This window comes from Phyllobates terribilis, unplaced genomic scaffold (assembly GCF_046119375.1).
Source record: "Phyllobates terribilis strain yellow unplaced genomic scaffold, ASM4611937v1 Scaffold_9__5_contigs__length_417890890, whole genome shotgun sequence".
NCBI lineage: Eukaryota > Metazoa > Chordata > Amphibia > Anura > Dendrobatidae > Phyllobates > Phyllobates terribilis.
In genome coordinates, this window is record NW_027362769.1 from 366,025,898 (window position 1) to 366,051,968 (window position 26,071).

Genomic DNA, 26,071 nt, shown 5'->3' on the forward strand with positions numbered 1-26,071 from the left:
CACGGTGTTCTATTGCCGCACTTTTGTTGTCGGTACATGTGAATCCACCGCATAAAATGAAACTTCAATCGGTTAACATCTGCAGCAGAAACTAGCTACAGAAATTGACATGCTGCGGGTGAGTTTGGGGATATGGCCACGATCAGGAGCCGCTGCAGGTTTGACGCTGCGTGTTTTTAAAGGATGAAACCTGCAGCGTTGAGATGTTACAGGATAGTGGATGGGATTTCTAGAAATCCCATGTCCACTATGCATGCATCTGAGTGTGCGTATCACCCGTGGACATTGTCATGTGGCGCGTCTTTCAGGACCGCAGCATGTCAAATTCTCTTGCAGAGACGCTAGTCTCCGTAACCGAAATGTGACCTCTAGAATGCATTAAATGTGGTAAATCCGCATATTTTAGTGAACACATGTGGATTTACCTGCGTTCAAAAGAATGCAACGTTTTGGAAGAATATGTGTCTAAAGCCCTGCAAAGTCTGAATCATGGGCACAGAGCCTAAAATTTTTAAAAAATTATGGCATGGGCTCCTGAGTCATTTTTATAACCAGCAAAGGGAAAGCCGGCCGCTGGAGGCTGATATTAGTAGCTTGGGAAGGGGCCATTAGCCCAACAATGTTCCCTGGCTATTAATAACAACCTATAGCTGTTTGCTTAGCCTTTACTGGCTAGATTACAGTGGGATCCCAGAAAAAAATTGACATAGGGTCCCCCTATTAATTCTAACCAGAAGAGTCTATACAGACAGCTGCATGCTGATATTAATAGCCAAGGAAGGGGCCATGGATCCTGTCCCCTCCGCGGCTAATAATATCACCCCTCAGCAGTCCCAGAAATGGCGCATCCGCTTTTCTCACTGCCCTGTAGCAGTGGCGAGTGTGGTAATGGGGTCTGGGTTCATGTCAGCCTTGTATTGGCGGCTGACGTGAAGCTCAGGTTAGTAATGGAGGGCGTCTATAAGACGCCCCCATTACTAACCGTGTAGTAAAGTTTTCACCGCTTTGTAAAATAAAAAAAAGTTTTCACTGCTTTTTAAATTAAATAAAAGACAAGGCCAGAATAAAGTATTTTAATGAAATAAAAATACCCACGGTTTTAATATTTTTTTTATTATATGCTCAGTCCCCGAAACCCTCGATGTTCTGTAAAAAAAATAAAAAACAACCATATCCCTCACATGTCCGCCATCATCACGCAATCCAGATTGTCCCTCGGCGATTCGGGTCAATTCTACAGCAGTGACATCAGCAATCACTGATGTCACTGGTGTAGAAGACAGCAATGTACACTGACAGGGGTGTAATCACTACTGCCAGTATACATTGCAGCTGCAAGAGTGAGGTCACTTGGGTTCATAAGCTGAAGATCAGAAGATCAGCCCCAGCCCAGTTATCTCAGCCTCTGTGGAATGTGGGAACATTCTTGAGAATGTTCCCACGCAGCACCGGTGCCGTAAAGTGAGGTCACGTGAGCTCTGAGCTGATCTTCAGCTGAGAGCTCATGTGACCTCAGGTCCTGGCAGCGCAGCAAAGTACACTGCTGGAAGCGAGCACTCTCCCAGCAGTGTACCGCCGGCCTCCGGGCTGAACACGTCACCGGGGACATTGTAAGGACCAGGAGGACATCGGGAGCTGTCAGACAGGTGAAGATAGTGATTTTTTATTTTTTCTTACACAGCGCGCAGCCCCGACTCGGCTGAGAACACTGCTGATCCCCTCAGCCGCGCCGCTCTCGCTATTATCAGCGGGACTGGTGGTCGGATGATGGGAGTAGTCGCCCTCCCCAGCCAATCCGGGTACCACTCTATGTGCGTTTCTGCAGCGTTTCCCGCCCATTGACTTTAATGGAACCGCAGCAAATCCACAAGTATAAATATTAGTAGATGGTGGCCCGATTCTAACGTATCGGGTATTCTAGTATATATATGCGGTCAAGCCGAGCGCAATCAGCAGAGCGTTGTTTAAATTTGGAGCCAAAATCACTGATTGGTCGCGACCACCGACCGCGACCACTCAGCAAGGCGGTGTTTAAATTTGCATTTGTCAAAACCTGACAAATGCAATGGACGAGAGCGTTCAGAAGCTCCTTTCGAACAAGGGGTCCTATGTGCAAATGTAACATCACCTAGAATAAAGTTTTGAGTTGAAAACTGTTTGATTTCAGTTTGTAATAACCTGCTAATGCTTATAATTTCAAAAATGACCATTTTTTTTGTTCTTTATTAAAATGAAAAGGTTGAAAACTCTGCTGTGCATAATAATTTGGAACATGCATTTTGAGTGCAGTTTGAGTTTTTTATTTTTTTTTTAAATATACTGTTATCATAGGCAGTTTGTACAAAAACCTTTCAATCGTACTCTAATAGTTATTTGACTGGAAAATTACAATGACTGCAATTCATATAGGTAATTTGGGAAAATCTGAGAAAATATTATTTGCATAATAATTTGGAACACAGTGTATATAATTGTTGTGTAGTCTGTGCACTATATACAGCTGTGCTCTGTGTGTAGACGCTTCATTTTGTGTCTTCTCTCAGTAGTTCACCTTTTGCACAATAGTGGGGTGTACTTATATTACAGGTCAGGGAGGCCATCACCTGTGTTACCCTTCTGGGCTCTCAGCAGCTGCAGATCGTCTCCACATCGTACAATCCGCTTTCTGTACGACAGACATTATCCGGGCAGAGAAGCACAACTGGAGTGCGGAGCTTCACTCTGTTGGGAGGAGACGGGGCCCATGTTCAGTGTCAGTGGATAAAGAGGGAGAGGACAAGAGGAAGAGCAGAAGAGCGACCAGTACCTGAGCAGGAAAGAATCTCCTGAGGAGGATGTGATGACTGAGGATCTAACTGCATGCCTGACCTATACTGCATGCCTGACCTATGCTGCATGCCTGACCTATACTGCATGCCTGACCTATACTGCATGCCTGACCTATACTGCATGCCTGACCTATAGGCTCCTGACAGCAGAGTGTAATGTTTTGAGCAATGAACTCTCAGCAATCTGCAATCCACAATCGTACAAGTCCTGTCACAAACCTCCTGCCTTTAGCTGTAGAATTGATCTGTAAATGGATTACTGGAAAACTGCTGAGGAGATGATCGGGGAGACATAATGAGATCTGCATGGGAAAGTAGAATTGATCTTTCTAGAAATGTTTCTTGTAGGATAAATCCCCGATCAGTATATAGTCCTCCACAATAGTGATTGTGATGCAATGTACTGAAGAAAAAGATCTGCTGCCCTAATCCCGAAACTCTACAGACTCCTGTATGTGATGTAAACGAGGAATAATCGCTGCACACATGCAGGTGTTCCCGATATCGGCCCGACATAGGACCACGTGTTATATGATGACAAAGAACAGAAAATCCATCAAGCACTGAGCGGGAATTCACCCATTGGTAACATTAGCTCCTCCTCTTCCTCTGCGGATTATGAATTTCCCGCTCATTGCAGTTTCCACAACTTCTAAATGTAATGATGTAATTTCTTCCTCTGTGAAAAGAAGTGACCGGAATTATAGATAAATTCTACACAAATATCTCATGTTATTCGGAGAAACAAGAACTAACCGAATCAGGTTATACCGGATGGAGGAGACCCCGGAATATCAGATCTGGGGAGCAAGTGGTTGAGTAAAAAGCCACTGAACACAGGACAACTCGCTCATAAGATTACTGAAAGGATCAGAGCTGTGAAGGAACTCATTCATAGGTTTCACCATCAGTCTAGAAAGGGTTAATCGGCTCTACTAGCGCCACCTGCCATATACCCTGTGAATAGACAGAACACAGGAGCAGCCACAGCTCTGATGTAGACGGGAGAGGACACAGGAGCAGCCACAGCTCTGATGTAGACGGGAGAGGACACAGGAGCAGCCACAGCTCTGATGTAGACGGGAGAGGACACAGGAGCAGCCACAGCTCTGATGTAGACGGGAGAGGACACAGGAGCAGCCACAGCTCTGATGTAGACGGGAGAGGACACAGGAGCAGCCACAGCTCTGATGTAGACGGGAGAGGACACAGGAGCAGCCACAGCTCTGATGTAGACGGGAGAGGACACAGGAGCAGCCACAGCTCTGATGGAGACGGGGTGGTGGCTCTTAGAAGAGCCTTTGGGGTGATGGCGAGCAGCAGACGGAGCAGATCACTTGGCGCTGGTGTACTTGGTGACGGCCTTGGTGCCCTCGGACACGGCGTGCTTGGCCAGCTCTCCGGGCAACAGCAGGCGCACGGCGGTCTGGATCTCCCGGGAGGTGATGGTGGAACGCTTGTTGTAGTGAGCCAGGCGGGAGGATTCCCCTGCGATGCGCTCGAAGATGTCGTTGACGAAGGAGTTCATGATGCCCATGGCCTTGGAGGAGATGCCGGTGTCGGGGTGGACCTGCTTCAGCACCTTGTACACGTAGATAGCGTAGCTCTCCTTCCTGCTCTTCCTACGTTTCTTGCCGTCCTTTTTCTGAGTCTTAGTGACGGCTTTCTTGGAGCCCTTCTTGGGCGCTGGCGCAGACTTGGCGGGATCAGGCATGGTGAGTATACAACGATCACAACTCCGAGGAGAGAGAACAATGTTCCTGCGCCTCCAGCACAGCGGTATTTATAGCCACACATGCAAATGAGCAATGCTGCCTGCTCCTCTCCTACTGGGTAAGAAAGTCATGTGACCTGTGTAAGCTGCGCCCGCTGTGTCTTATTGGTGTTTCCACAAGTCTGCTCTCCATTGGCGGCTTCAGATCCATCCATTGATAAGGTAGGAGGTCGGGGCAGCAGCGGATAAAAAGCGACTGAGGAGACAGAAGGGGCATTATTCTAGAGTTCACTTCTTTCTCTGCTTTTGACTATTTGGAGAAGATTACAGCGATGTCTGGACGCGGCAAACAAGGAGGCAAAGTCCGTGCTAAGGCAAAGACCCGCTCATCCCGGGCAGGACTCCAGTTCCCAGTCGGCCGTGTGCACAGGCTTCTCCGCAAGGGCAATTATGCCGAGAGAGTCGGCGCCGGCGCTCCGGTCTATCTGGCCGCTGTGCTGGAGTATCTGACTGCTGAGATCCTGGAATTGGCCGGCAATGCCGCCCGGGACAACAAGAAGACCCGCATCATCCCCCGTCACCTGCAGCTGGCGGTGCGCAATGACGAGGAGCTCAACAGGCTGCTGGGTGGGGTGACCATTGCCCAGGGAGGCGTCCTGCCCAACATCCAGGCCGTGCTGCTGCCCAAGAAGACCGAGAGCAGCAAGGCGAGCAAGAGCAAGTGAGCGCCGCTCCTCCACATCTGTCCGAACAACCAAAGGCTCTTCTAAGAGCCACCACATCCTCCTCATCAGAGCCGGCACCGCTGGTGGATAAGAGAACCATCGCCTGCAGCGTCAGATAGAACTACACGATACATTGTTTACTATAGAGTAGAAGCATTAAATGCACAGGTCGATCCTGCTACATGTTACTGGTGTGGTGATGGTGCAGCGATTACTTTTACCTGGCTGGGCAGTGATCTAGTATATTCAGCACATTATAGAAGGGATGATTGGTAAATATTTGCATAGGGGAAGATTAAGCATGGAGTCCAGTCATTTTTATTCCAATAAACCTATAAATTGGACGATTATTTTTGCCTGGGTTTTCTGAGCTCCACACAATCCTCATGTAGGGGATGGGGGGAGAGGGGGTTAATTCCAATCAATGCCGTTATCTGTATATTCAGCAGTGATCTGATGCTTCTCCGCTCCATCTACACGTGCAGGAGGCTCCTCACTCACCCACGTATTCTTTGCGGATTCCCTGTGGTGTCGGCGCCGATCACTCCACAGACTAAGACAAGTCTCTGAGGTTCTACCAGGAGCCTGATGTGAGCGCTGCGGGTCTGGAGTGGGGGAAGGAGCCGCTTGTGTAAAGCATGTGTGTGATCAGCAGTCACACGGCCACTAAGGAGTTAAACGGAGGAGGAAACCCTTATATCTGGTTCCTAGTCATTGGCTAAACAGATCCGCGGTCATCACATAGGAGTCTACATACCGGGTACACAGGGCGGCCATCTATCCAGCTGCCTCATGCAGTGAATATTCGCTGCCCCTGCGTCCTACACTGATCTGAAAAAAATATCATGTAGCAGAATCAACACATTCATCTCATGGCAAGACTTGGATTTCTGTTCTGTAATAACCGCATCACAGCAGGGTATGAGCTGTGTGCACAGAGCTATATGTATCACCACTCCCCCGCATCCACTGTGTGTAATATTTATGTTATAGATCCATAAGAAGACACATCACATCACCCAAAGTCAGCGGTGTCAGCTCCAGAAGTGAAAGACTGCGGAGCAGACACACCAGTACATGTCAGGAGTGTATAACAGACACGTCCCAGGCTGTAACAGCTACCAATATTACAGGCAGCCGCACAAAGGATCTCGTACTCTGCATATACACTGAGCCTGGTGCTAATCAGGACATACAGTCCACAGCTCTGCGCAATTATTAACGTTTCCGACTCCCCAGTATGTGGAGCACGAAACTTGATACCAGAGCGATCTACCAGCAAGAGGAGAAATCAGCAGAGCGCAGATCACCCCCAGCACAACAGGAAACTAGCCTCTCACTTAGATTTGGGTAGCTCTGAAAAGAGCCTTTGTGTTGCCAGGGTGGAGCATCTTGACAACCCAAAGGCTCTTTTCAGAGCCACCACATCTTCTAAGTGAGAGGCTACAATTTCTTGGGCTGGGCACTGATCTCTCATGTGCTCTGTATTCTTGCTGGTAGGAAGCTCGGGTGTCTGGTTCTCATCAGTGCAGGGTTCATGCTCCGCATACTGAGGTGTTAGATAATGTAAACAGTTGTTTAGATCGATGGACTGTAATTCTAACACTAATGGGTTAACTCTGATCCGGGATTCCGGTTAATGTCATGTGATGTGTATGGCGGTTGGTTCTGTGACTTGATGATTGGTTGGTTGTAAGATTTGAAATTCCCGCTTTGAGGCTGATTTTTTTCATACAGTGTGTGGTCAGTACTGGCGACTATAGGACGATCTGTGTTGTGTAACGATCGCTTGCTCTAGACTGCCTCTGGATACTAGGTCTCTAGGTTTTCCGGATTAGGGGAGCAGTATTCTGATAGAAGACCCGGGGTTCAGCGAGGGTTAATGGGTATAAAGACTGAAGCCGCATCAACCAGATGAGATGGTGTCTTGTCTGCTCCCCCAGTCTTTCCACTCTGGAGCTGACACCACTGACTTCGGGTGATGTTTCTTCCCATTGATCTATAACATAAATATTACACACGGGTGTATGGGGAGGGGTGGTCGTACATATGTACCTCTGTGCACACAGTCCATACCCATTGTGATGCGTTTACCACAGAGCATTAGATCCAGGTCCTGCCGTGAAATGAATGAGTTGATTCTGCTACATATTTCCGGATCAGATCCGTGTGGGTTACAGATGGCAGCGAATATTCACAGTGAATATCGATGTATGAGGCAGATGGATGGATGGACGCCCTGTGTACCTTGTATGTAGACGCCTATTTGATGCCCGTGTTCTGGGAACTAAATACTGGGGTTGACGGCGGCCTCTGAAGGTTAATACCCTCACCAGAATAATGATGGCGGCTCATCCTCCACCGGCCGATCAGGGGAGCGATCACCGTGTTTGGGTGACAAGCGGATCCGGAGAGCAGGACCCTGTATTCCCAGTGGGTACAGCTGCCCCCAGACCGGATTGCTCAGATTGCGATCTCCACTACAAGCAGAGGGGCCGGTAATAATCCGACAGATTTAGAACAACGATTGAGGGGAAATTCAAAACTGTGATCAGAGAATGAACGAGAGACCTCAGCCAGCGCCGACCAATACCCCATACAAAGAAAAAACCTGGGAGTCTGAACTGAAACGTAAATTGATGTGCATGCAAAATGTAAATGCATGTTCACATAAGGCCACTAGACAGAGAAAAACCAAAGACAAGCAAAATACCCAAATAACTGGAATTAAATCGATAAATCTCAAGTGCATAAAAATAATGATAAATAATAAAGGGTATTTAGTTAACATAATTTTGATCAAAATAATGTAAAAGCCATCCCGCACGTCACGGCAACCCTTATGCGACAGTCCTAACTCTAATATTAAAACCTTACCATTTGTCAAGTGACATACATATGGATAAGGGCAGAGAGACTGAACCCTAGTAGAAGCATGGACCTGAGAGGCAGAATGAACCTTTCAGCTCAGACAAAGGGCGGCCACACCCTTATATGCACTGAAGCACACTAAACTACAAGGAAAAAACCTGGGAGTCTGAACTGAAATGTAAATTGATGTGCATGCAAAATGTAAATGCATGTTCACATAAGGCCACTAGACAGAGAAAAACTAGTATTTCCTCCATTTAACTCCTTAGTAGCCGTGTGTCTGCTGATCCCCGCTTCACACTTATTTTCATAAGTGGAGACTTCCCCCACATCAGACTCCTGGTAGATCATATGTGGCTTGTCTTAGTCTGTTATAGGATCGGCGCAGACACTACAGGGAATCCGGATAGAATATTACGTGGGTGAATGAGGAGCCTCCTGCCTGTGTAGATGGAGCGAAATAGAAGCACTGACAGGGATTAAACCCCTCTCCCGCCATCCTGTAACCGCAGATTGAGTATCGCTGGTAGAACCCAGATACAGTAGTTAGAATGATCTTATTGAAGTAGGACTCTGTGCAGTGATCGGGACAGATCTAATCTTTCTCCACAGATCCGGAAAGCCAGCTGGACATCTTTGGGCATGATTGTAAACCGTGTAGCGTGGAAGAATGTGGATTTTAAGAAATGGCTCAGTTGTAGACGATGCTGAAGTTGGTTTCTTATTTGTCCAGTTTCTTTTTTTTCAGGTTTAATTACAAAAACAAAAAAATACAGTAATAAAATTTATTGCAGCGAAGTCCCCTTATGTGAATACTCTTAAAAGGGGCTACAGAAGTCATAAAACTGGCACAAAAATGAGCATCGAAGTGGGCAATGAAGGGCGATATTGGAAAGGTTAAATTACTTTGGGCGAAGGACTAGGATGCCCCTCATCTAACTCAAGTTACTGCAGTCTGGCACAAATGGGTTATGGGCATCACAACGGGCATCAAAGTGGGCAACTAGCCACTTTTCACAGATTTGAATAAGCAACTTGTGTTTTCCATGGGTTAAATTACATTGGGCCACTGATAACAAACCACCATTACATACATTCTGATGGCGCGCATAAAATTCAGATCACTCTAGGCTGGCCCAAAAGGGTTTTGGGCATCAGAACGGGCATCAAAGAGGGCAAATAGCCACTTTTCACAGATTTGAATAAGTAACTGGTGTGTTTTAGGGGTAAAATGATTTTGGGCCACTGATCTCACACCACCACTATATACATAGTGATGTCCCACGTCAAAAACAGGTCACTCCAGACTGGCCCAAATGAGTTCTGGGCATCAGAACCGGCAAATAGACATTTTTCACAGATTTGAAGAAGTAATTTGTGTTTTTCAGGGATTAAATTACTTTGGGCCACTGATCTCACATCAGCATTTCATATCTAGTGATGGCCCGCATAAAATTCAGGTCACTCCAGCCTTGCCAAAATGGGTTCTGTGTATCAGAACGGGCATCAAAGCGGGCAAATAGCCATTTACTAGTGTTTTTCAGGGGTTAAATGACTTGGGCCACTGAGCTCACACAGCCACTACATAAAGAGTGATGGCCCGCATAAAATTAAGATCACTCCAGCCTGGCCCAAATGGGTTGTGGGCATCAAAGCGGGCAAATAGCCAGTTTTCACAGATTTTAATAAGTAACTGTTGTTTTTCAGGGGTTAAATGACTTTGGGACACTGATCTTACACCACCAATACACAGATAGGGATGGCCCACATCATAAAATAGTATCTGATACTAAAACAACTTTAGTGCACACAGCTTTCAATATCACAATAGCAACAGAAAAAAAAACAAAAAACAGATTTTGTGCTCTGCAATAAGAAGCTCTGCAGACTGCGCAGAGCACAATTTCAACCCAACTAAATGAAAAGATGCACTGCGCTTGCTTGATCACATTAGCAAGTGCAAAAAAAGATTCAAGGTATACTGAGACATGGAGCTCTATACCAGCGGTGCACAGCACTATTGTATGGCACGGGGCCTCTGTTTCTGTCAGTATCTCAGTACTTGCACAAGAACATCAAAAATGTGCTGCACCAGCGGTTGCAGAGGTACACAGGCCAGGAATTATCTACACTATCTGACTACCACACAAGCGCCCATCTATCTAGCTCATATCTCTCATTACACAGGAGAACACTGAGCTGCGTCTGTCTCCAGCAGTGACATGGATATAATGGCGCTGAGGGAACATGGCCGCTTTTTATATTGAGAGGACATGTGATTTCTGCAGCCAATTGCAGAAGCCCTTATGTCTGGACAGTGTAGATGCTTCTTGCGTTATGATTGGCTGGCCGCGCTTTCCTCAGTTAAAGTTACCGCCCACAGGAAAAAAAACAAAACAGTGTGCCGCTGATCTGACCTGTTCTAAACTCTCCACAGCCCCCACAATCACCTGGCACATGTCACCGCTCATCATACACTTGCACTATGCTAACAAAATTGTTCAAAACGCCGTGGTTGCCCTGTATTCACGATCCCACGCAAATTCGTCAAACTTTTCCGATTTTAGGAAAATTTGCTCGCCTTTGCGAACACGAATCCGAATGTGCCATATTCGTGCCGAATTTGAAACTTTCGAACATTCGCCGAACAAATTCGCTGAACACTAATACCCATGTCTGGGTGTGAAGGGGTGCATGGGAACAGACTCTTCAAAAAAACCCACTGGATTTGAGTTTATGTTACGATGCTATCATCCAGAGGTATCGAGAAGTCTGGCCCAATCCAACCCTTGTTCATTTTGATGAGTCAGCCTGTCAGCATTTTCAGTATTTTCAGTTGACAGTTAGATGCTCCTATCAGTTATAATGCCCCCGGCGGCACTAAAAACCCGCTCTGACAAAACGCTAGTGGCAATGCAAGCCAGGACCTCCAAGATGTAGAGAGACAGTTCATGACACGTGTCCAGCTTGGATACACAATAGTTGTAAGACACAGAGGAATTACGGAGGACTCTGGTACGGTCAGCAAGGTACTTCTTCAGCATCTTCCAAAACTTTTCCCTCCTTGTGAAACTACCCCGCTCATAAGGGCCTGGGCGCTGGGAGGGTCTGAGAAAACTGCCCCACACCTTTGACAGTGTTCCCCTGCCTCTGCTGGATTGGAGTTCTGTTTCTCTCACCTGCACTCCTTGGTTGTCCAAGGAACTGTGACCTCTGCCGCCAGCATTGTCAGCTGGGGATTTTTTTAGTAATTCTTCAACAAGGGCCTTCTGGTACTGCAACATTTTATTAGACCTCTCAGTCACAGGAAGGAGAGATAGAAAGTTCTCCTTGTAGCACGGATCTAGAAGTGTGACCAACCAGTAATTACTGTTGTTCGAAATACGTACAATGCGAGGGTCACAGAAAAGGCAGCGGAACATAAAGTCAGCCATGTGCGCCAGACAGCCAACAGCCAAGACTTCCCTGTCCCCACAAAGAGGACAACTGTCCATGTTCTCATCCTCATCCTGGTCCTCCTTCTTGTCCTCCCCCTTTTCAGTCCATCCACGCTGAACAGACGGTATGAATGTGGTGTGGATAGTACCGTCTTTAGCGCAGGAAACCAGTTCCTGTTCCTTCTCCTCCTTTTCCTCCTCATTATCACCCAATCTGCATTGAGATAAGGTGAGACTGGGATGTGTGGAATCACCCTGTAAAGTTCCTTGCTCCATCTCATCGTGCTCCGCCTGCAATGCCTCCTCTTTAATTGTGAACAGAGAGCGTTTCAGTAGACAGAGAAGCGGGATGGTGACACTAATTATGGCGTCATCGCCGCTCACCATCTTGGTGGAGTCCTCAAAGTTTTGGAGGACTGCACAGATGTCATACATCCATGCCCACTCATCAGCTCTAATGTGCTTAGGCTGACCTGAATTACAACTGCCTGTTGAAGCTGGTACTCAACAACTGCCCTCTGCTGATCACAAATCCTTCCTAACATATGCTGAGTTCCAAAGTGTGGTGATATCACACACCAGTCGGTCAGCTAGAAGCTGCAAACGCTGCTGAAGCACTGTCAGGGCAGCAGAAGCTGTAGCTGACTTTCTGAAATGGGCACACATGGCATACTTTCAAAAGAAGCTCAGGCCGCTCTGGGTAGGTTTTGAGAAACCGCTGAACCACGAGGTTAAGCACATGGGCCAGGTATTATACGTGTGTGAGGTTGCCAATCCTCAGAGCCGCCACCATGTTCCGGCCATTGTCACCCACGACCATGCCTGGCTGTATGTTCAGTGGTGAGAGACAAAGATCTGCCTGCTTTGTTACAGCTTTCAACAACTCTGCAGCAGTGTGCAGTTTGTCGCCTAAGCAGATAAGCTTCAGCAGAGCCTGTTGCTGCTTGGCCGAGGTAGTGATACAGTACTTTCAGCTTCCAGCTGATGTGGTCCTTTTTATAGATGGAGGCTGAAGAGGAGGATGAGGTGCAGGAGCTTTAGAATGTGGGGGCAATCCGGATTGACCCGGGGCCCGCAATCCTCGGCGTCGGGAGGATGTGTACCGTCCCAAGGTCCGACTAGGTCCCGGCTTCCATTATATTAACCCAGTGTGCCGTCAGTGAAATATACCATCACTGGCCAACTAGTCAGGTGCTTTGCTGTCATGTGCCTGAGCATACTGGTGGTGGTCAGGCTGGTAGTTTTGCTGCTCCTGCTGATGCTGGCATGGCAGATGTTGCAAATAGCCTTTTTTGGGGTTATCTTGACAGTCTTTAAAAAAGAGCCAGACTCTGGAAGACTAACAGTTGGACTGGCAACTTCTCTCGTATTGGTGTTTTGGGGAACAGTTGCCTGCCTTGTGTCTGTGGCCACCCCACTGCTTCTTCCTGCTTGTTGTGGTTATACGCCTCTCTCCCTCTCTGCACTGCTCTCCTTGCTATGCATGTTATTTTGCCAGGTTTGGTCAGTGACTTCATCGTCCACCACCTCGTCTTCCATGTACGCACCCTGGGCCTCTTTCTGACTTGCTGGCAATTGTGTCTCATCATCATCCACCTTTTGCGACAGTAATTGCACTTTCCCACCGTCGCCTTCGTGTGATCGTGGCTGCTCAAAATTTTGGGCATCACTACATGCGTTCTCCTCTTGCCCCGATTGAAGTGGACAAAGCGAGAGGCCAGAATCTATCAATGGAAATGTGAGCAGCTGTTCGGAGTATCCAAGTGTGAGATCACTTGTCTCTGGACACTCGGTGTGGTGGGAGGAAGGAGGATCAGGGTGAGGATTATGTGGTCCAGAGTCACGGCTACTGAGACTGGACCATGTGGAAGAGAGGGTGGTGGTAGTGGCAAACTGATTGAAGCATTATCTGCTATCCAACCAACAACCTTTTCACACTGCTCTGTCTTCAAGAGTGGTGCTCCGCAGCCCCCTAAAAAGTGGGACAGGAAGCTAGGTTGACATGTGTGTGCTTGTTGTGCTCCCTCAGCAGGCACAGTTTCATCTTGCCCACGGCCTTGGGCTCTGCGTACGCCATCAGCATCACGTCCACTTTCCCGTCCCTTACCATGCACCTTGTCCATTTTAAATGGAGTATAATATTTTGCAGCTTCCAAAAATATCAGGATTAATATCACAGTAATATCTCACCACATGAGATGGACAACTTTCTCTACTTGTATAATGCAGGTAAACAGTATGCAACAGCGGAGACACAGGGGGAACAAATGTATATTTCTTTTATTTAACAACTAATATAAACTGTAAAACATGTACTATATTGTAACAATTTGTTTACAACATTTGACAGTAAAATCAGCCGTAAACCACATAACAGAATAAATCAGAATACACTAGAATTCAGGGGCTGGTAGTTTAAAATGATCTATTGGAGGGAAGGGGAGTTAGATTGTCATTAACTATAGTGGGCAAGGGGTAGTCTTTTAAATCTTTGGCAATACTCTGTTCCTATCACAACTTGCTGCCCGTTTCCCCCGTAACTCTCTATCCACTTTTGCAATGTCGCTCTGGCGTCTGCTGGTCCCAGTCTAACTATTGTCTTTCCCTCTATCCGTTCCCGGTACCGTATGTCCCTGTCAGAGGTAGTGTCTCGTCTCGCGTGTCATTCCTGGTCACTGACCTGACCGTGAATCTCCCATCTGACACCTCCGGAGCTTCTGCTACGTCACTAGTGCACACGTCTGAGAACCGTGCCACCGAAACCTGTTCCCTTTCTGTCGACCGACATCACCCGGCTGAGGAACCTTGACTGTAGTGATGGGTCGGTCGCGAATAGTGATGAGCGAGCACTAAAATGCTCAGGTACTCGTTGCTCGGGTCGAGCAAATTGGAATACTCGGGTGCTCGACCTGAGCAACGAGCCCAATGTAAGTCTATGGGAAACTCGAGCATTTTTCAGGCGGCTCTCCCCAGCAGTCTGCAGAGGGCCTAAAAATTACCCAAATCGATGGGAACAGTGCTCAAATGATATGGTAACAGCATGGGGAAGACCCCTGGAAGCATTTCTGACTCCCAGGTCACTGCTGTCTGCAATGTTGTCAGAGGTATTACGCCACTTTTACGGACTCACAATAAAACATACAAAAACGAATCCAAAATGGATTTTCCTGGGAAATATGTCAAGGAACATCCTTTCCAGGGTAATAACTTGTGAATATGGCAAAATAAATAACCAAAACCAAAAATATTTCTCCACACCTTGGGCTATGTTCACACGTAGCGTTTTTGATGCGTTTTTGCACTTTTGCATTGCTTTCAACCAAGACAAATGCATTCACTGGGAAATGTCATTTTACAACCTTATCTGGCCATCTGGTGTGTGACACATCATCAGAAACATGCATACAGTGCTGAAAAGACATGGGAACAGCATGGGGAAGACCCCTGGAAGCATCTCTGACTTCCAGGTCACTGCCTAAAAGTGTGCCCATCATAAGTGATCCTTGGCTCATGCAAAGATGCCTCCCGCCATGCACCTGTCGCTGCAGACTTGCAACAATCACCGTCCACGTCCTTGTCCCAGTGCAGCGTTCAGTTGTCCCTAACCCATTCCTTGGAATGGAAGCGCAAATATGCAGCCAGCCAACCACCCACCCACAGGCCGCAATAATATACTGCCAAATTTTTGACAGCTGCTTGCACTTGAAATGTGGCCTTTTAGGCTCATGGAGGGGGAAGCTGTCCACAATCTTATGGTGGCGGCGACCGAGTATCCATACTCCATACTATCCATATTTGGTTCCCAGCCGCCACTATTTGTCCCGGTGTCTTCTCCACAAGCACGGGTGCCACAACATTACCCGTGCCCTCCCCAGTGAACTTACTGGGAAGGACCGCCTAACCACAAACACATGGACAGGTGAATGTGGCCAGGGACGGTACGGAGCCAGTCCACAGATTTTTTTTGCTGAGTTGTATTTCACCACAGCCATATTAATAGAGGCTATACATTCTCCTGCCTCCAATAATATATACCTGACAGGAGCCTATACATTCTTCTGCCTCCAGTAATATATACCTGCCAGGAGCCCATACATTCTCCTGCCTCCAATAATATATACCTGGTAGGAGCCCATACATTCTGCTGCCGCTGCCTGGGGCGACGCCGGTCCGTCCTCCACAGTGCGCACAGAAAGCCTGAGACTGACCTCCTTTTCACGCACCAGCAGTGTCGCTCTGCGAAGAGGAGGCAGAGGGGCACTGCAGCAGTAGGCAGAGCAGGGAGATCGCTCTCCCTGCTCTGCCGCTGCAGAGGGTCCATCACTAATCATATCGGAAGTGCTTGGGGGAGTGGCCATCGGGACCCGGGGCCCACCGAGGGTCTTCCAAAAGGGGGGGCCAGTTCGCCCCTGCTCACTACAACAAGCTCTCCACCATCACCTCCCGGGAGATCCAGACCGCCATGCGCCTGCTGCTGCCCGGAGAGCTGGCCAAGCACGCCGTGTCTGAGGGCACCAAGGCCGTCACCAAGTACACCAGCGCCAAGTGATCTGCTCTGTCTGCTGCTCCGCCATCACCATCACCCCAAAGGCTCTTCTAAGAGCCACCACACCATCTACATCAGAGCTGTGGCTGCTCCTGTGTCCTCTCCTGTCTACGTCTATTCACAGGGTAAATGGCAGGTGGCGCTAGTAGAGCTGATTAAGCCTTTCTAGACTGATAGTGAAACCTATGAATGAGTTCCTTCACAGCTCTGATCCTTTCAGTAATCTTATGAGCGAGTTGTCCTGTGTTCAGTGGCTTTTAACTCAACCACTTGCTCCCCAGATCAGATATTCCGGGGTCTCCTTTTTATATATTTATCTGTGTCACAGAAGAGCAGATCTCACAACTTTCCAGCCTTTACTTAGTAATTTTCCTCCTGCTGAAGTCCTAGATTCCTCTTTCATTGCCCCCATAAAGTATGACACCCCATAAAAGTGTCCCCCAAACACAGTATGACACCCACAAGGAGAATGCCTCCACATGCACAGTATAATGAAGCTATTGTACCCCACCTCAAATCCCAAGGCAAAGTTTGGTGACCCCAACACAGTATGATCCCCCAATTGTGACCCCTACACAGCCCTCCATACAGCATAATGGGCTTACATACAGTATAATAGCCCCTACACAGCCCTTCAAACAGTATGATGGACCCCACACAAACTTTCACACCATATAATTTCTTTCATACAGTATAATGGCCCCCCACATAGGCCTCAAAATATTATTATGGCCCCACCTAGCCTTCCATATAGTATAATGTGCCCTCCATAATCCTCCATATAATATAATGCGCCCCCCATAATCCTCCATATAGTACAATGAACTTCCCATGGTCCATAGAATATAATGCACTCCCCCTAGCCCTCCATACAGTATATTACACACCCTATAGGGTAAAATGCAGCCCCCATATAGTATAATGCACCCCACAGTCTTGCAATATTATGGGCACCACGTACTTACTGATTTTAAAATACTGTATATTTTATAAAAGCCAACCAGAGTATAAGCCGAGGCCCCTAATTTTACCACAAAAAAATGGGAAAACGTATTGACTCGAGTATGCATGGCCTCCTCATCCCCCAATCCTGGTATGGATGCCCCCCTCATCCCCCAATCCAGGTATGCGTGGCCCCCCTCATCTTCCAATCCTGGTATGCGTGCCCTCCTTATCCCCTAATCTTGGTATGTGTGGCCCCCTCATTCCCTAATCCTGGTATGCATAGCCTCATTATCCCCCAATCCTGGTATGTATGACCCCCTCACCCCCCTTCCTGGTATGCATGGTCACAGTTATCTCACCGGAGATGTTTATGTGTTTGGTTGGGGGATGAGTCGCATTGTGAAGCTGGCGCCTTATCAGAGCTCTTCCCTCCATTACCTGCTGCAGCGTCACAGCTACACACAGGGTCAGACACGATATTACACAGGTGATTGTGTGGCACCCCAGGGGTCTGGTTTTCCACAGTAATGTAATGTTATGTCTGAGAGCAGGTGGGAGGTCCTTTGGTCAGGGATCCTGTGCATGCCACACCTCCTGCCCAGTCTTGGGAGGGGAAGAACTTCCCCTGTATAAACCCTGGGCTGAGGCAGGGTTAGTCAGTCAAGGAGAGTAGAGACAAGAAACAGTCACAGAAAGAAACAGCAGAAGCTCAGTGGGAGCAATACTACTACAAGTCAGGGGCTGGCAGCTGCAGAGCTCGCCCTGACTGAGAAGCTTTCTTACCGGACCCGGCGTCCGAGGCTGTGGGGACTAACTCTTACCCAGCAGCAGAAGCCGACCGGCAGGGGATTTCAGGTCCTCAGGCCCAGAAACCCGAAGGCACGGTCACACGCGTGGGACCAGCACCGCCATCGTGGAGCGGAAGCCATTAGAAGGCCCCGAGTCACCGGCCATACGGGTGAGTACCACACGGTACACTCAGGGACGTGGGCTACTTATATCCGCTTCTAGCAAGGTAGCCAGAAGAGTACAGTCAGTTTGGGAGGCCTACAACTCCGCCTGGCCAGGGGAGATCCCATCTGCTCAAGGACTGACCAGGCCCCGTTCACTAGCAAGTACTCCGGGAGGGTCTATCGTTGTTACCAGTAAAGACCCTGAATTACACCGCACCGTCTCTGAGTGGTTCCTGCTACCCCCATCATCCACATCTGCTGCCCTGAGGCCATACCCCTCCCGTTGGGGGTTATACCATCTACGCTGCACCATCCATCCACCGGCCTCAGCGGACTGTCCTGCAGCGGCAGCTCCATAGCTGCATTCAACGGGTGGCGTAGTCGTCCTGCATCTACCGCTGTTACATCGCCGCTCAGTTTGACTCCCTGGGCACGGACCGGGTCACCGCCACGAGACTACAACCCTCAAGAGATCCGGCTCCGGGTAAGCTCCCGCGTGTGCAACGCAGCGCGACACAGGCCCAGGGGCGCGTCAACTTTGGTGTAGTCGGCAGGATTTCGTGCCCGCAACCACCGGGTACTACGTGCCTGAAAAAGAGACTTTTCAAACTTACCTGTGGTGAAGATTCCCGCCATCCGGCGCCATCTTCAGCCTTCTTCCCGCCATCGGTGAAGTTTCCCGCCATCCGGCGCCATCTTCTGCCTTCTTCCCGCCATCCGTGGAGTTTTCCCGCCATTGGACGCCATCTTGAGGACGCCGCACGGGAAGATGAGGGGCGTGGACTCCGAAAGCGCGCGAGAACTGAAGCCCCGCCTCACGTCCGGACGTTGCGTAAGGTCCTGGAAGGAGCCCAGCAGACGCCGACGTCACAGGAGCGCGACGGAAGGTCCTCAACCCTGACGATCCACTGCGGAGCCGCGGCCTACGGAACAGGATCATCGCAAGGTAGGCCACGGTCCACTAGGGGGGAGGAAGATGTCGGATACGGAGGAGAGCTTCACTGCCTCAACCCCCGCCAGCGCTACCGCTGCTGCAGTTATGCCCTTCACCAAGCCCTATATCCCGGGAGCAGCTTGGCTACCCCAGTACTCAGGGGAGTCACATACCCTGCATGACTTTAGAGAAAAGCTGGATAGCCTCTTCCAGGTGTACCCCCTCACAGAAGAGCAAAAAGTGAGCATCCTGGTGGCCCAACTAACCGGGGCAGCCAAAAGGGAAGTAAAATCCTGGCCACCTGGGAGGAAGACTGTCGCAGGGATACTAACCCGGCTGAAGGACACCTTTGATACCCGCACCTCAGCCGAGATTAAGCTTAGATTCTACGGGTGCAAGCAGCGAGCGCATGAGAGTATAAGGGACTATGCACTAAACCTACAAGAGGCCCTGAGGGCCATTAAGCAGACCGACCCTGATGGAGTGGGAAACGAGGACAGGCTGTTGACCGAACAGTTTATAGAGGGACTGTATTGTAATACCCACCGAACCCAGTTGCGGGCAATGGCCTTACAGGATCCCCATCAGGGCTTTGCACAGTTCAAGGACAGAGCCATCCGGGTGCTCCGAGAACCGGCACCGGGTGGCGTTGTGACCCACAGGCGCCCAGCTAGCACTTACCACCAGGAGGCGGCGCCCTTGTCGGCAGGGCCTGTGGGAGCTGATGCGCAGGCTTTGGACAATGACCCGGCTCCAGACCTACACCATCAGGTCCAAGAGCTAGCTAAGAGCGTTGCTGCGCTAACCCGAACTGTGCAGTCTTTACAGGTTTCCACCCCAGGGAAGATCCAGCTGGCATCCGGACCGGAGGACATCCCGTGGCGTCGACCAAGGAGGACCCCACCGGCCAGAGGAAGACCCAGTGACCGATACAGCAAGGACGGACGACCCATCTGCCGCCGCTGCAATCAACCTGGACATATGGCAAGGTACTGTTCTTTAAACGGGCACAACCTGGGGTAGAGGGCCAACCCCCAGGAAAAAGATCACCAGGCCCATCGAACTGGCGCGACAGATATGTGGGAGGACGTCCAGTCTTGCCTGTGGTACTGGATGGCATTCCCATGAGTGCCCTACTGGACACCGGGTCACAGGTCACCACCATCCCGTACGTGCTCTTTAAGCAGTACTGGAATGACTCGGATATTACCCGCTACCCTGACGACGACTTGAGTATCATCGCCAGCAATGGCCAGCCCGTGCCACAGATCGGATTTAAAGAGGTGACCATCAAAATCGGTAGAGTCGAACTGGCAGCACAGGGACTGATCATTGTAGATATTGACAAACATGAGAGTCACCCAAAAATAACTCTAGGAACTAATGTAATTGAAAATTGTCTTGCAGAGGTGATTTTCCTTTTACAGCAGGTTGCCAAGAACGCCAGCTCCGGCGAGCAGCGGGTGCTCCAGAAAGAAATCCGGGCACTGATGCGACGGCAACAGGTGGAACTCTCCGGCGGTGAGATTGGTAGCGTAAGAATGTGTGACCCTTTTCCTATTGCCATGCCCCCAAAAAGTGAAATGATGATTTGGTGCCGGGCAGCTATTGGTCTGAGAGGTAGAGATTACCAGGCAATGGTAGAACCAGTTTACTCGGACAGTAGGCCCACCATTTTGACAGCACGGGGGGTGGTTGATGTACGCCATGGGAGGGTGCCCGTTCGCATAATAAATATCGGGGAGAGGGAAGTGTACCTGCCCCGGTATGCCACGCTAGCCAAATTATATACCATTAACCAAAATTCTATACAATCTGTGGAACCCTTGCCTCCATCTCACCCGGAGGAAGGTAACGGCTCTAAGAAAAACATGGAGGACTGGTGTCAGCAACTACATCTGGGTACTGACTCCACTCCCGCACACCAGAAACAAGGAGTCTATCGGGTGGTTCAGGAGTACGAGAGAGTGTTCAGTAAACACCCGTTAGACTTCGGGCGAGTCAAGGGGGTAGAACACCACATCCCCACGGGAGACCATCCTCCTATAAAAGAGAGGTATCGACCCGTACCCCCTGCCCACTACCAACACGCCAAGGGGATGCTTAGAGACATGAAGAAGGCTGGGGTGATCAGGGATAGCTGTAGCCCCTGGGCAGCTCCACTAGTCTTAGTCCGAAAGAAAGACAACACCATGAGGATGTGTGTAGATTACCGGAAAATCAATCGTATCACACACAAGGATGCGTACCCCTTACCAAGGATAGAGGAGTCATTGGCTGCTTTAAGATCTGCTAACTTCTTCTCTACCTTGGATCTCACTAGCGGGTACTGGCAGGTTCCTGTAGCAGAGGCGGACCGGGAGAAGACCGCATTCACCACCCCGATGGGACTTAGCGAGTTCACCTGCATGCCGTTCGGACTCTGCAACGCACCGGGAACCTTCCAACGACTAATGGAGTGTTGTCTGGGCCACAGAAACTTCGAGACGGTCCTGTTGTACCTGGACGATGTCATCGTATATTCCAAGACGTATGAGGACCACCTGAAACACCTGGCGGAAGTGTTCGAAGCTCTTGCAAGTTACGGCCTAAAGGTGAAACCCTCCAAGTGTCACCTCCTGAAACCAAAGGTGCAGTACCTGGGACACGTGGTAAGCGCTGACGGAGTGGCTCCCGACCCTGATAAGATCACCGCAATTAAGGAATGGCCAAGCCCCTCCAGCGTAAAAGAAGTGCGGCAGTTCCTCGGGTTGGTAGGCTACTACCGAAGGTTTATTCCCGGTTTCACCAAAAAGGCAGCACCTATGCAGGACCTCCTGATAGGCCAGTCCCGGAAGGCCAAGAACCAGAAGCCGCCCTTCAAATGAGAGGAGCTGGAAGAAGAGTCCTTCCGCCAGCTGAAGATGGCCCTCACGGGGGACGAAATCCTGGCGTACCCGGATTATAGCCAGCCCTTTATCCTCTACACCGACGCCAGTAACATCGGGCTAGGAGCCGTACTGTCCCAGATCCAGCATGGGAAGGAACGAGTAATCGCCTACGCCAGCCGAAAACTGCGACCCACCGAAAGGAACCCCGAGAATTACAGCTCATTTAAGTTAGAGTTCCTGGCCGTAGTATGGGCAGTCACCGAGCGCTTTAAGCATTACCTCGCTTCTTCCCGGTTCACCGTGTACACGGATAACAACCCGTTGACACACCTGGACACGGCAAGACTCGGTGCCCTGGAGCAGAGGTGGATGGCCCGTCTGTCCAACTACGAGTTCACAATCAAATACCGGGCAGGACGCTCCAATACCAACGCGGACGCCCTGTCCAGGATGCCCAACCTGCCGGACGGAGGAGAAGATCCGGAGGGACTGGAAGAAGTTGAACTCCCTGCGTTCCACCGTCATGGGACTATCCAGTATTCCCACCGGGTAAGGAGTAAGCAGGCTGCTACGTTGAACCCCTTACCCCACTACAACTGGGCGGAAACGCAAGACAGCGACCCTGCCGTCCGACTGGTGAAGGAGATGCTGACTCGGCCGGAGGCTCGCCTTGAACCAGACGCTCCGGAGGAAGCCAAACAACTATGGGCAGAGAAGAGTCGACTGTTCCTTTACAAAAGGAAGTTGTGCCGCAGAATGGTTAACTCCCGGACGCATGAATTACTCTGGCAAGTAGTGGTGCCACGAAGAGACGCAGCCATGGTGATGGAGGCATACCACGACGTAGCTGGACACTTCGGGTGGAAGAAGCTGGAGTTCCTGCTGCGCGAGCGGTTCCACTGGGTAGGCATGAGGGGAACCATCGAGAAGTGGTGCAGAGACTGTGGCCCGTGCAACCTGAGAAGGAAGGACCGTGCCAGCCAGAAGACTCCCCTGCAGTCCATTGTCACCCGGCAACCGTTGGAACTGGTAGCCTTGGATCATGTAAAACTGACCCCAAGCAGAAGTGGCTACGTCTACGCGTTAACCATCGTGGATCATTACTCCCGGTTTCTGGTTGTCGTCCCCGTCAAGGACTTAACGGCTCAAACAGCAGCTAGAGCCTTCCAGCAGCACTTTTGCCGTCCACACGGGTACCCGGACCAAGTGCTGACGGACCAGGGACCTGCCTTTGAAGCGGAGGTCTTCCAGGAATTCTGCAATCTGTATGGCTGCCGGAAGATAAGGACGACACCCTACCATCCGCAAACTAATGGACTTTGTGAGAAAATGAACCAGGTGGTAATGGATCTTCTAAAAACGTTGCCCCTGGAAGAACGCAGTCTGTGGCCTGAGAAGTTGCCCGATCTGGTGGACCTATACAACCACATCCCGGTAGGTTCCACCAACTGTACCCCGGCTTACCTAATGAGGGCAAGACCTGGTAAGTTACCTGTTGACCTGGAAATGGGAGTCCTGACACCCGAGGACACTTCACCAGAAACAGACTGGGACACAGAGAGGCAGCAGCAGTACCGGAGAGTACAGGAGAGCGTGGAGCGAAGTCTCTGTCAGGCTAGGGAAAGACAAGAGAAAACTTACAACCAGTATGGTCCCGCTGTTCCCCTGGTACCCGGAGAGCAGGTCTTGAAGAGGAAGAGACGGCTCCACAAGTTGGATGACCAGTGGGAGAAGGACCCGTACACCGTACTGCCCTCAAGCCACGAGAACCCGAAGGTTTGTACCATCAGTAAAGACGGAGGGGAAACCACAGCCATTGTATCCCGGGACCACCTGAAGAAGTGTCCCGAACAACTGAGAAACCCTGAAGAGGAACAAGAAGACCATCGACCCGTAGAGGAAAGGGAAGATATGGTTAGTACTGTGCTCGGGGACTTCCCTCGGTCTTGGACTCAAGTCAATGGTGCAGTTGTGGTACCCGTACTCACCTTCCTCCAACCAGCATCCCAAGCACCTACGGAGCAACAGGTAGAGCTGGAAGAACAGCCGGTCCAGGAGGCAGAAGACTCCACACAAGCAGAACAGGAGGATCAACCCTCTGCTTATAGTGAGCCTGCCGTACCCCTAGTGAGACAAAGAGCCGGTAGACAGCTGCCCAGTTTACCCTTGACAGCTCCTACACCCTGTAGTTCAGGGCTAGACAGTCAGCTCCGTAGGTCCACTAGGGCCACTAGAGGCCAGTTACCCGCACGCTGGAGGATTTGAAGTGTATAAATTGTTTTATTTATGTTTATCTGTGTATTGTTGCTTGTGTATAATTTTGTGTTTCCAGTTATTTTTAGGAATCCTTGGTGGATTTACTGGGAATCCTGTGTACATAGTTGGAGCGTAACCCAGGATGGACTAGAGACTGTTAAGGACTCGGGGTAGGACAGGCCCCTACCTGGTTACGTCTCCCTGTTTTGGTGAAATGGACACCTTGCTTTCTTCAAAGACTGCACCCGGTTACGGACACGCCGTGACCAGCTTTATGTGTTTCCTTATTGTAATGTTATTGTTTATACTTTGTTATGTTACAAAAATATGTTTAGTCCCGGAGTACTAAATTTCACTAGGGGGGAATGTGGCACCCCAGGGGTCTGGTTTTCCACAGTAATGTAATGTTATGTCTGAGAGCAGGTGGGAGGTCCTTTGGTCAGGGATCCTGTGCATGCCACACCTCCTGCCCAGTCTTGGGAGGGGAAGAACTTCCCCTGTATAAACCCTGGGCTGAGGCAGGGTTAGTCAGTCAAGGAGAGTAGAGACAAGAAACAGTCACAGGAAGAAACAGCAGAAGCTCAGTGGGAGCAATACTACTACAAGTCAGGGGCTGGCAGCTGCAGAGCTCGCCCTGACTGAGAAGCTTTCTTACCGGACCCGGCGTCCGAGGCTGTGGGGACTAACTCTTACCCAGCAGCAGAAGCCGACCGGCAGGGGATTTCAGGTCCTCAGGCCCAGAAACCCGAAGGCACGGTCACACGCGTGGGACCAGCACCGCCATCGTGGAGCGGAAGCCATTAGAAGGCCCCGAGTCACCGGCCATACGGGTGAGTACCACACGGTACACTCAGGGACGTGGGCTACTCATATCCGCTTCTAGCAAGGTAGCCAGAAGAGTACAGTCAGTTTGGGAGGCCTACAACTCCGCCTGGCCAGGGGAGATCCCATCTGCTCAAGGACTGACCAGGCCCCGTTCACTAGCAAGTACTCCGGGAGGGTCTATCGTTGTTACCAGTAAAGACCCTGAATTACACCGCACCGTCTCTGAGTGGTTCCTGCTACCCCCATCATCCACATCTGCTGCCCTGAGGCCATACCCCTCCCGTTGGGGGTTATACCATCTACGCTGCACCATCCATCCACCGGCCTCAGCGGACTGTCCTGCAGCGGCAGCTCCATAGCTGCATTCAACGGGTGGCGTAGTCGTCCTGCATCTACCGCTGTTACATCGCCGCTCAGTTTGACTCCCTGGGCACGGACCGGGTCACCGCCACGAGACTACAACCCTCAAGAGATCCGGCTCCGGGTAAGCTCCCGCGTGTGCAACGCAGCGCGACACAGGCCCAGGGGCGCGTCAATTGCAATCAGCCCCCTATGTGGATCATCTACTGATGTGGATACGTATTCACCCCCAATACTCTGCACATACGGGGTGTACTTATATTACAGGTCAGGGAGGTGGCGGTCAGCGGAGGCCATCGCCTGTGTTACCCTTCTGGGCTCTCAGCAGCTCCAGGTCGTCCCCACATCGTACAATCCGCTTCCTGTACGATGGATATTGTAGTAAAGATCCCTGTGATGGTGACAAGAGCCGGGAATAGGAGGAACAAGCTCCCGCAGCAGTTTTATCTTCCCGGATACACAGTGATGCGCAGATCGGGAGGACGAAGGCGATGATCCCGGGACCTCCTCTCGGCTCTTTCCCGGCATTTCTGCTGGTGACGGCTACAAACGGTCAGTGGAGATGATGGAGAAGAGGAAGCGACAGAGAAAGCGCGCTCTGCTGTCCGGTGTTAGCCGGTAAAGGGCTTTTATCCCGGGCAGGGAAGCACAAGGGGAGAGCGGAGCTCCACTCGGGATCAGCTAGAAGGAGGCGGGGCCTGTGCTCAGTGTCAGCCAATAGATGCTCAGGACGATGCAGCTCAGCAGCCAATCAGTGCGCAGTAAGCCTGTACATATAACAGGCGCCTCCAGCTCCGGTCTCAGCGT

General features: G+C 50.2%; 2 protein-coding genes across 2 annotated transcripts; one reads left to right on the plus strand and one right to left on the minus strand.

Annotated features, from left to right (window-relative positions):
• Positions 1-4,137: 4,137 nt before the first annotated feature.
• On the minus strand, positions 4,138-4,581 carry LOC141161162 (histone H2B 1.1-like). Its single transcript, XM_073645931.1, has one exon. It carries the CDS (start codon positions 4,540-4,542, stop codon positions 4,162-4,164), a length of 381 nt encoding a protein of 126 aa, XP_073502032.1. The 5' UTR covers positions 4,543-4,581; the 3' UTR covers positions 4,138-4,161.
• A 293-nt stretch (positions 4,582-4,874) lies between these two features.
• Positions 4,875-5,566, plus strand: LOC141161163 (histone H2A type 1-like). The gene has a single exon (XM_073645932.1). It carries the CDS (start codon positions 4,875-4,877, stop codon positions 5,265-5,267), a length of 393 nt encoding a protein of 130 aa, XP_073502033.1. The 3' UTR covers positions 5,268-5,566.
• The last annotated feature ends 20,505 nt before the right edge of the window (positions 5,567-26,071 follow it).

Excerpts from the sequence above, each read along its gene's own strand:
- LOC141161163 (XM_073645932.1), top strand. The coding sequence starts at position 4,875 with ATGTCTGGACGCGGCAAACAAGGAGGCAAAGTCCGTGCTAAGGCAAAG.
- LOC141161162 (XM_073645931.1), bottom strand. The coding sequence starts at position 4,542 with ATGCCTGATCCCGCCAAGTCTGCGCCAGCGCCCAAGAAGGGCTCCAAG.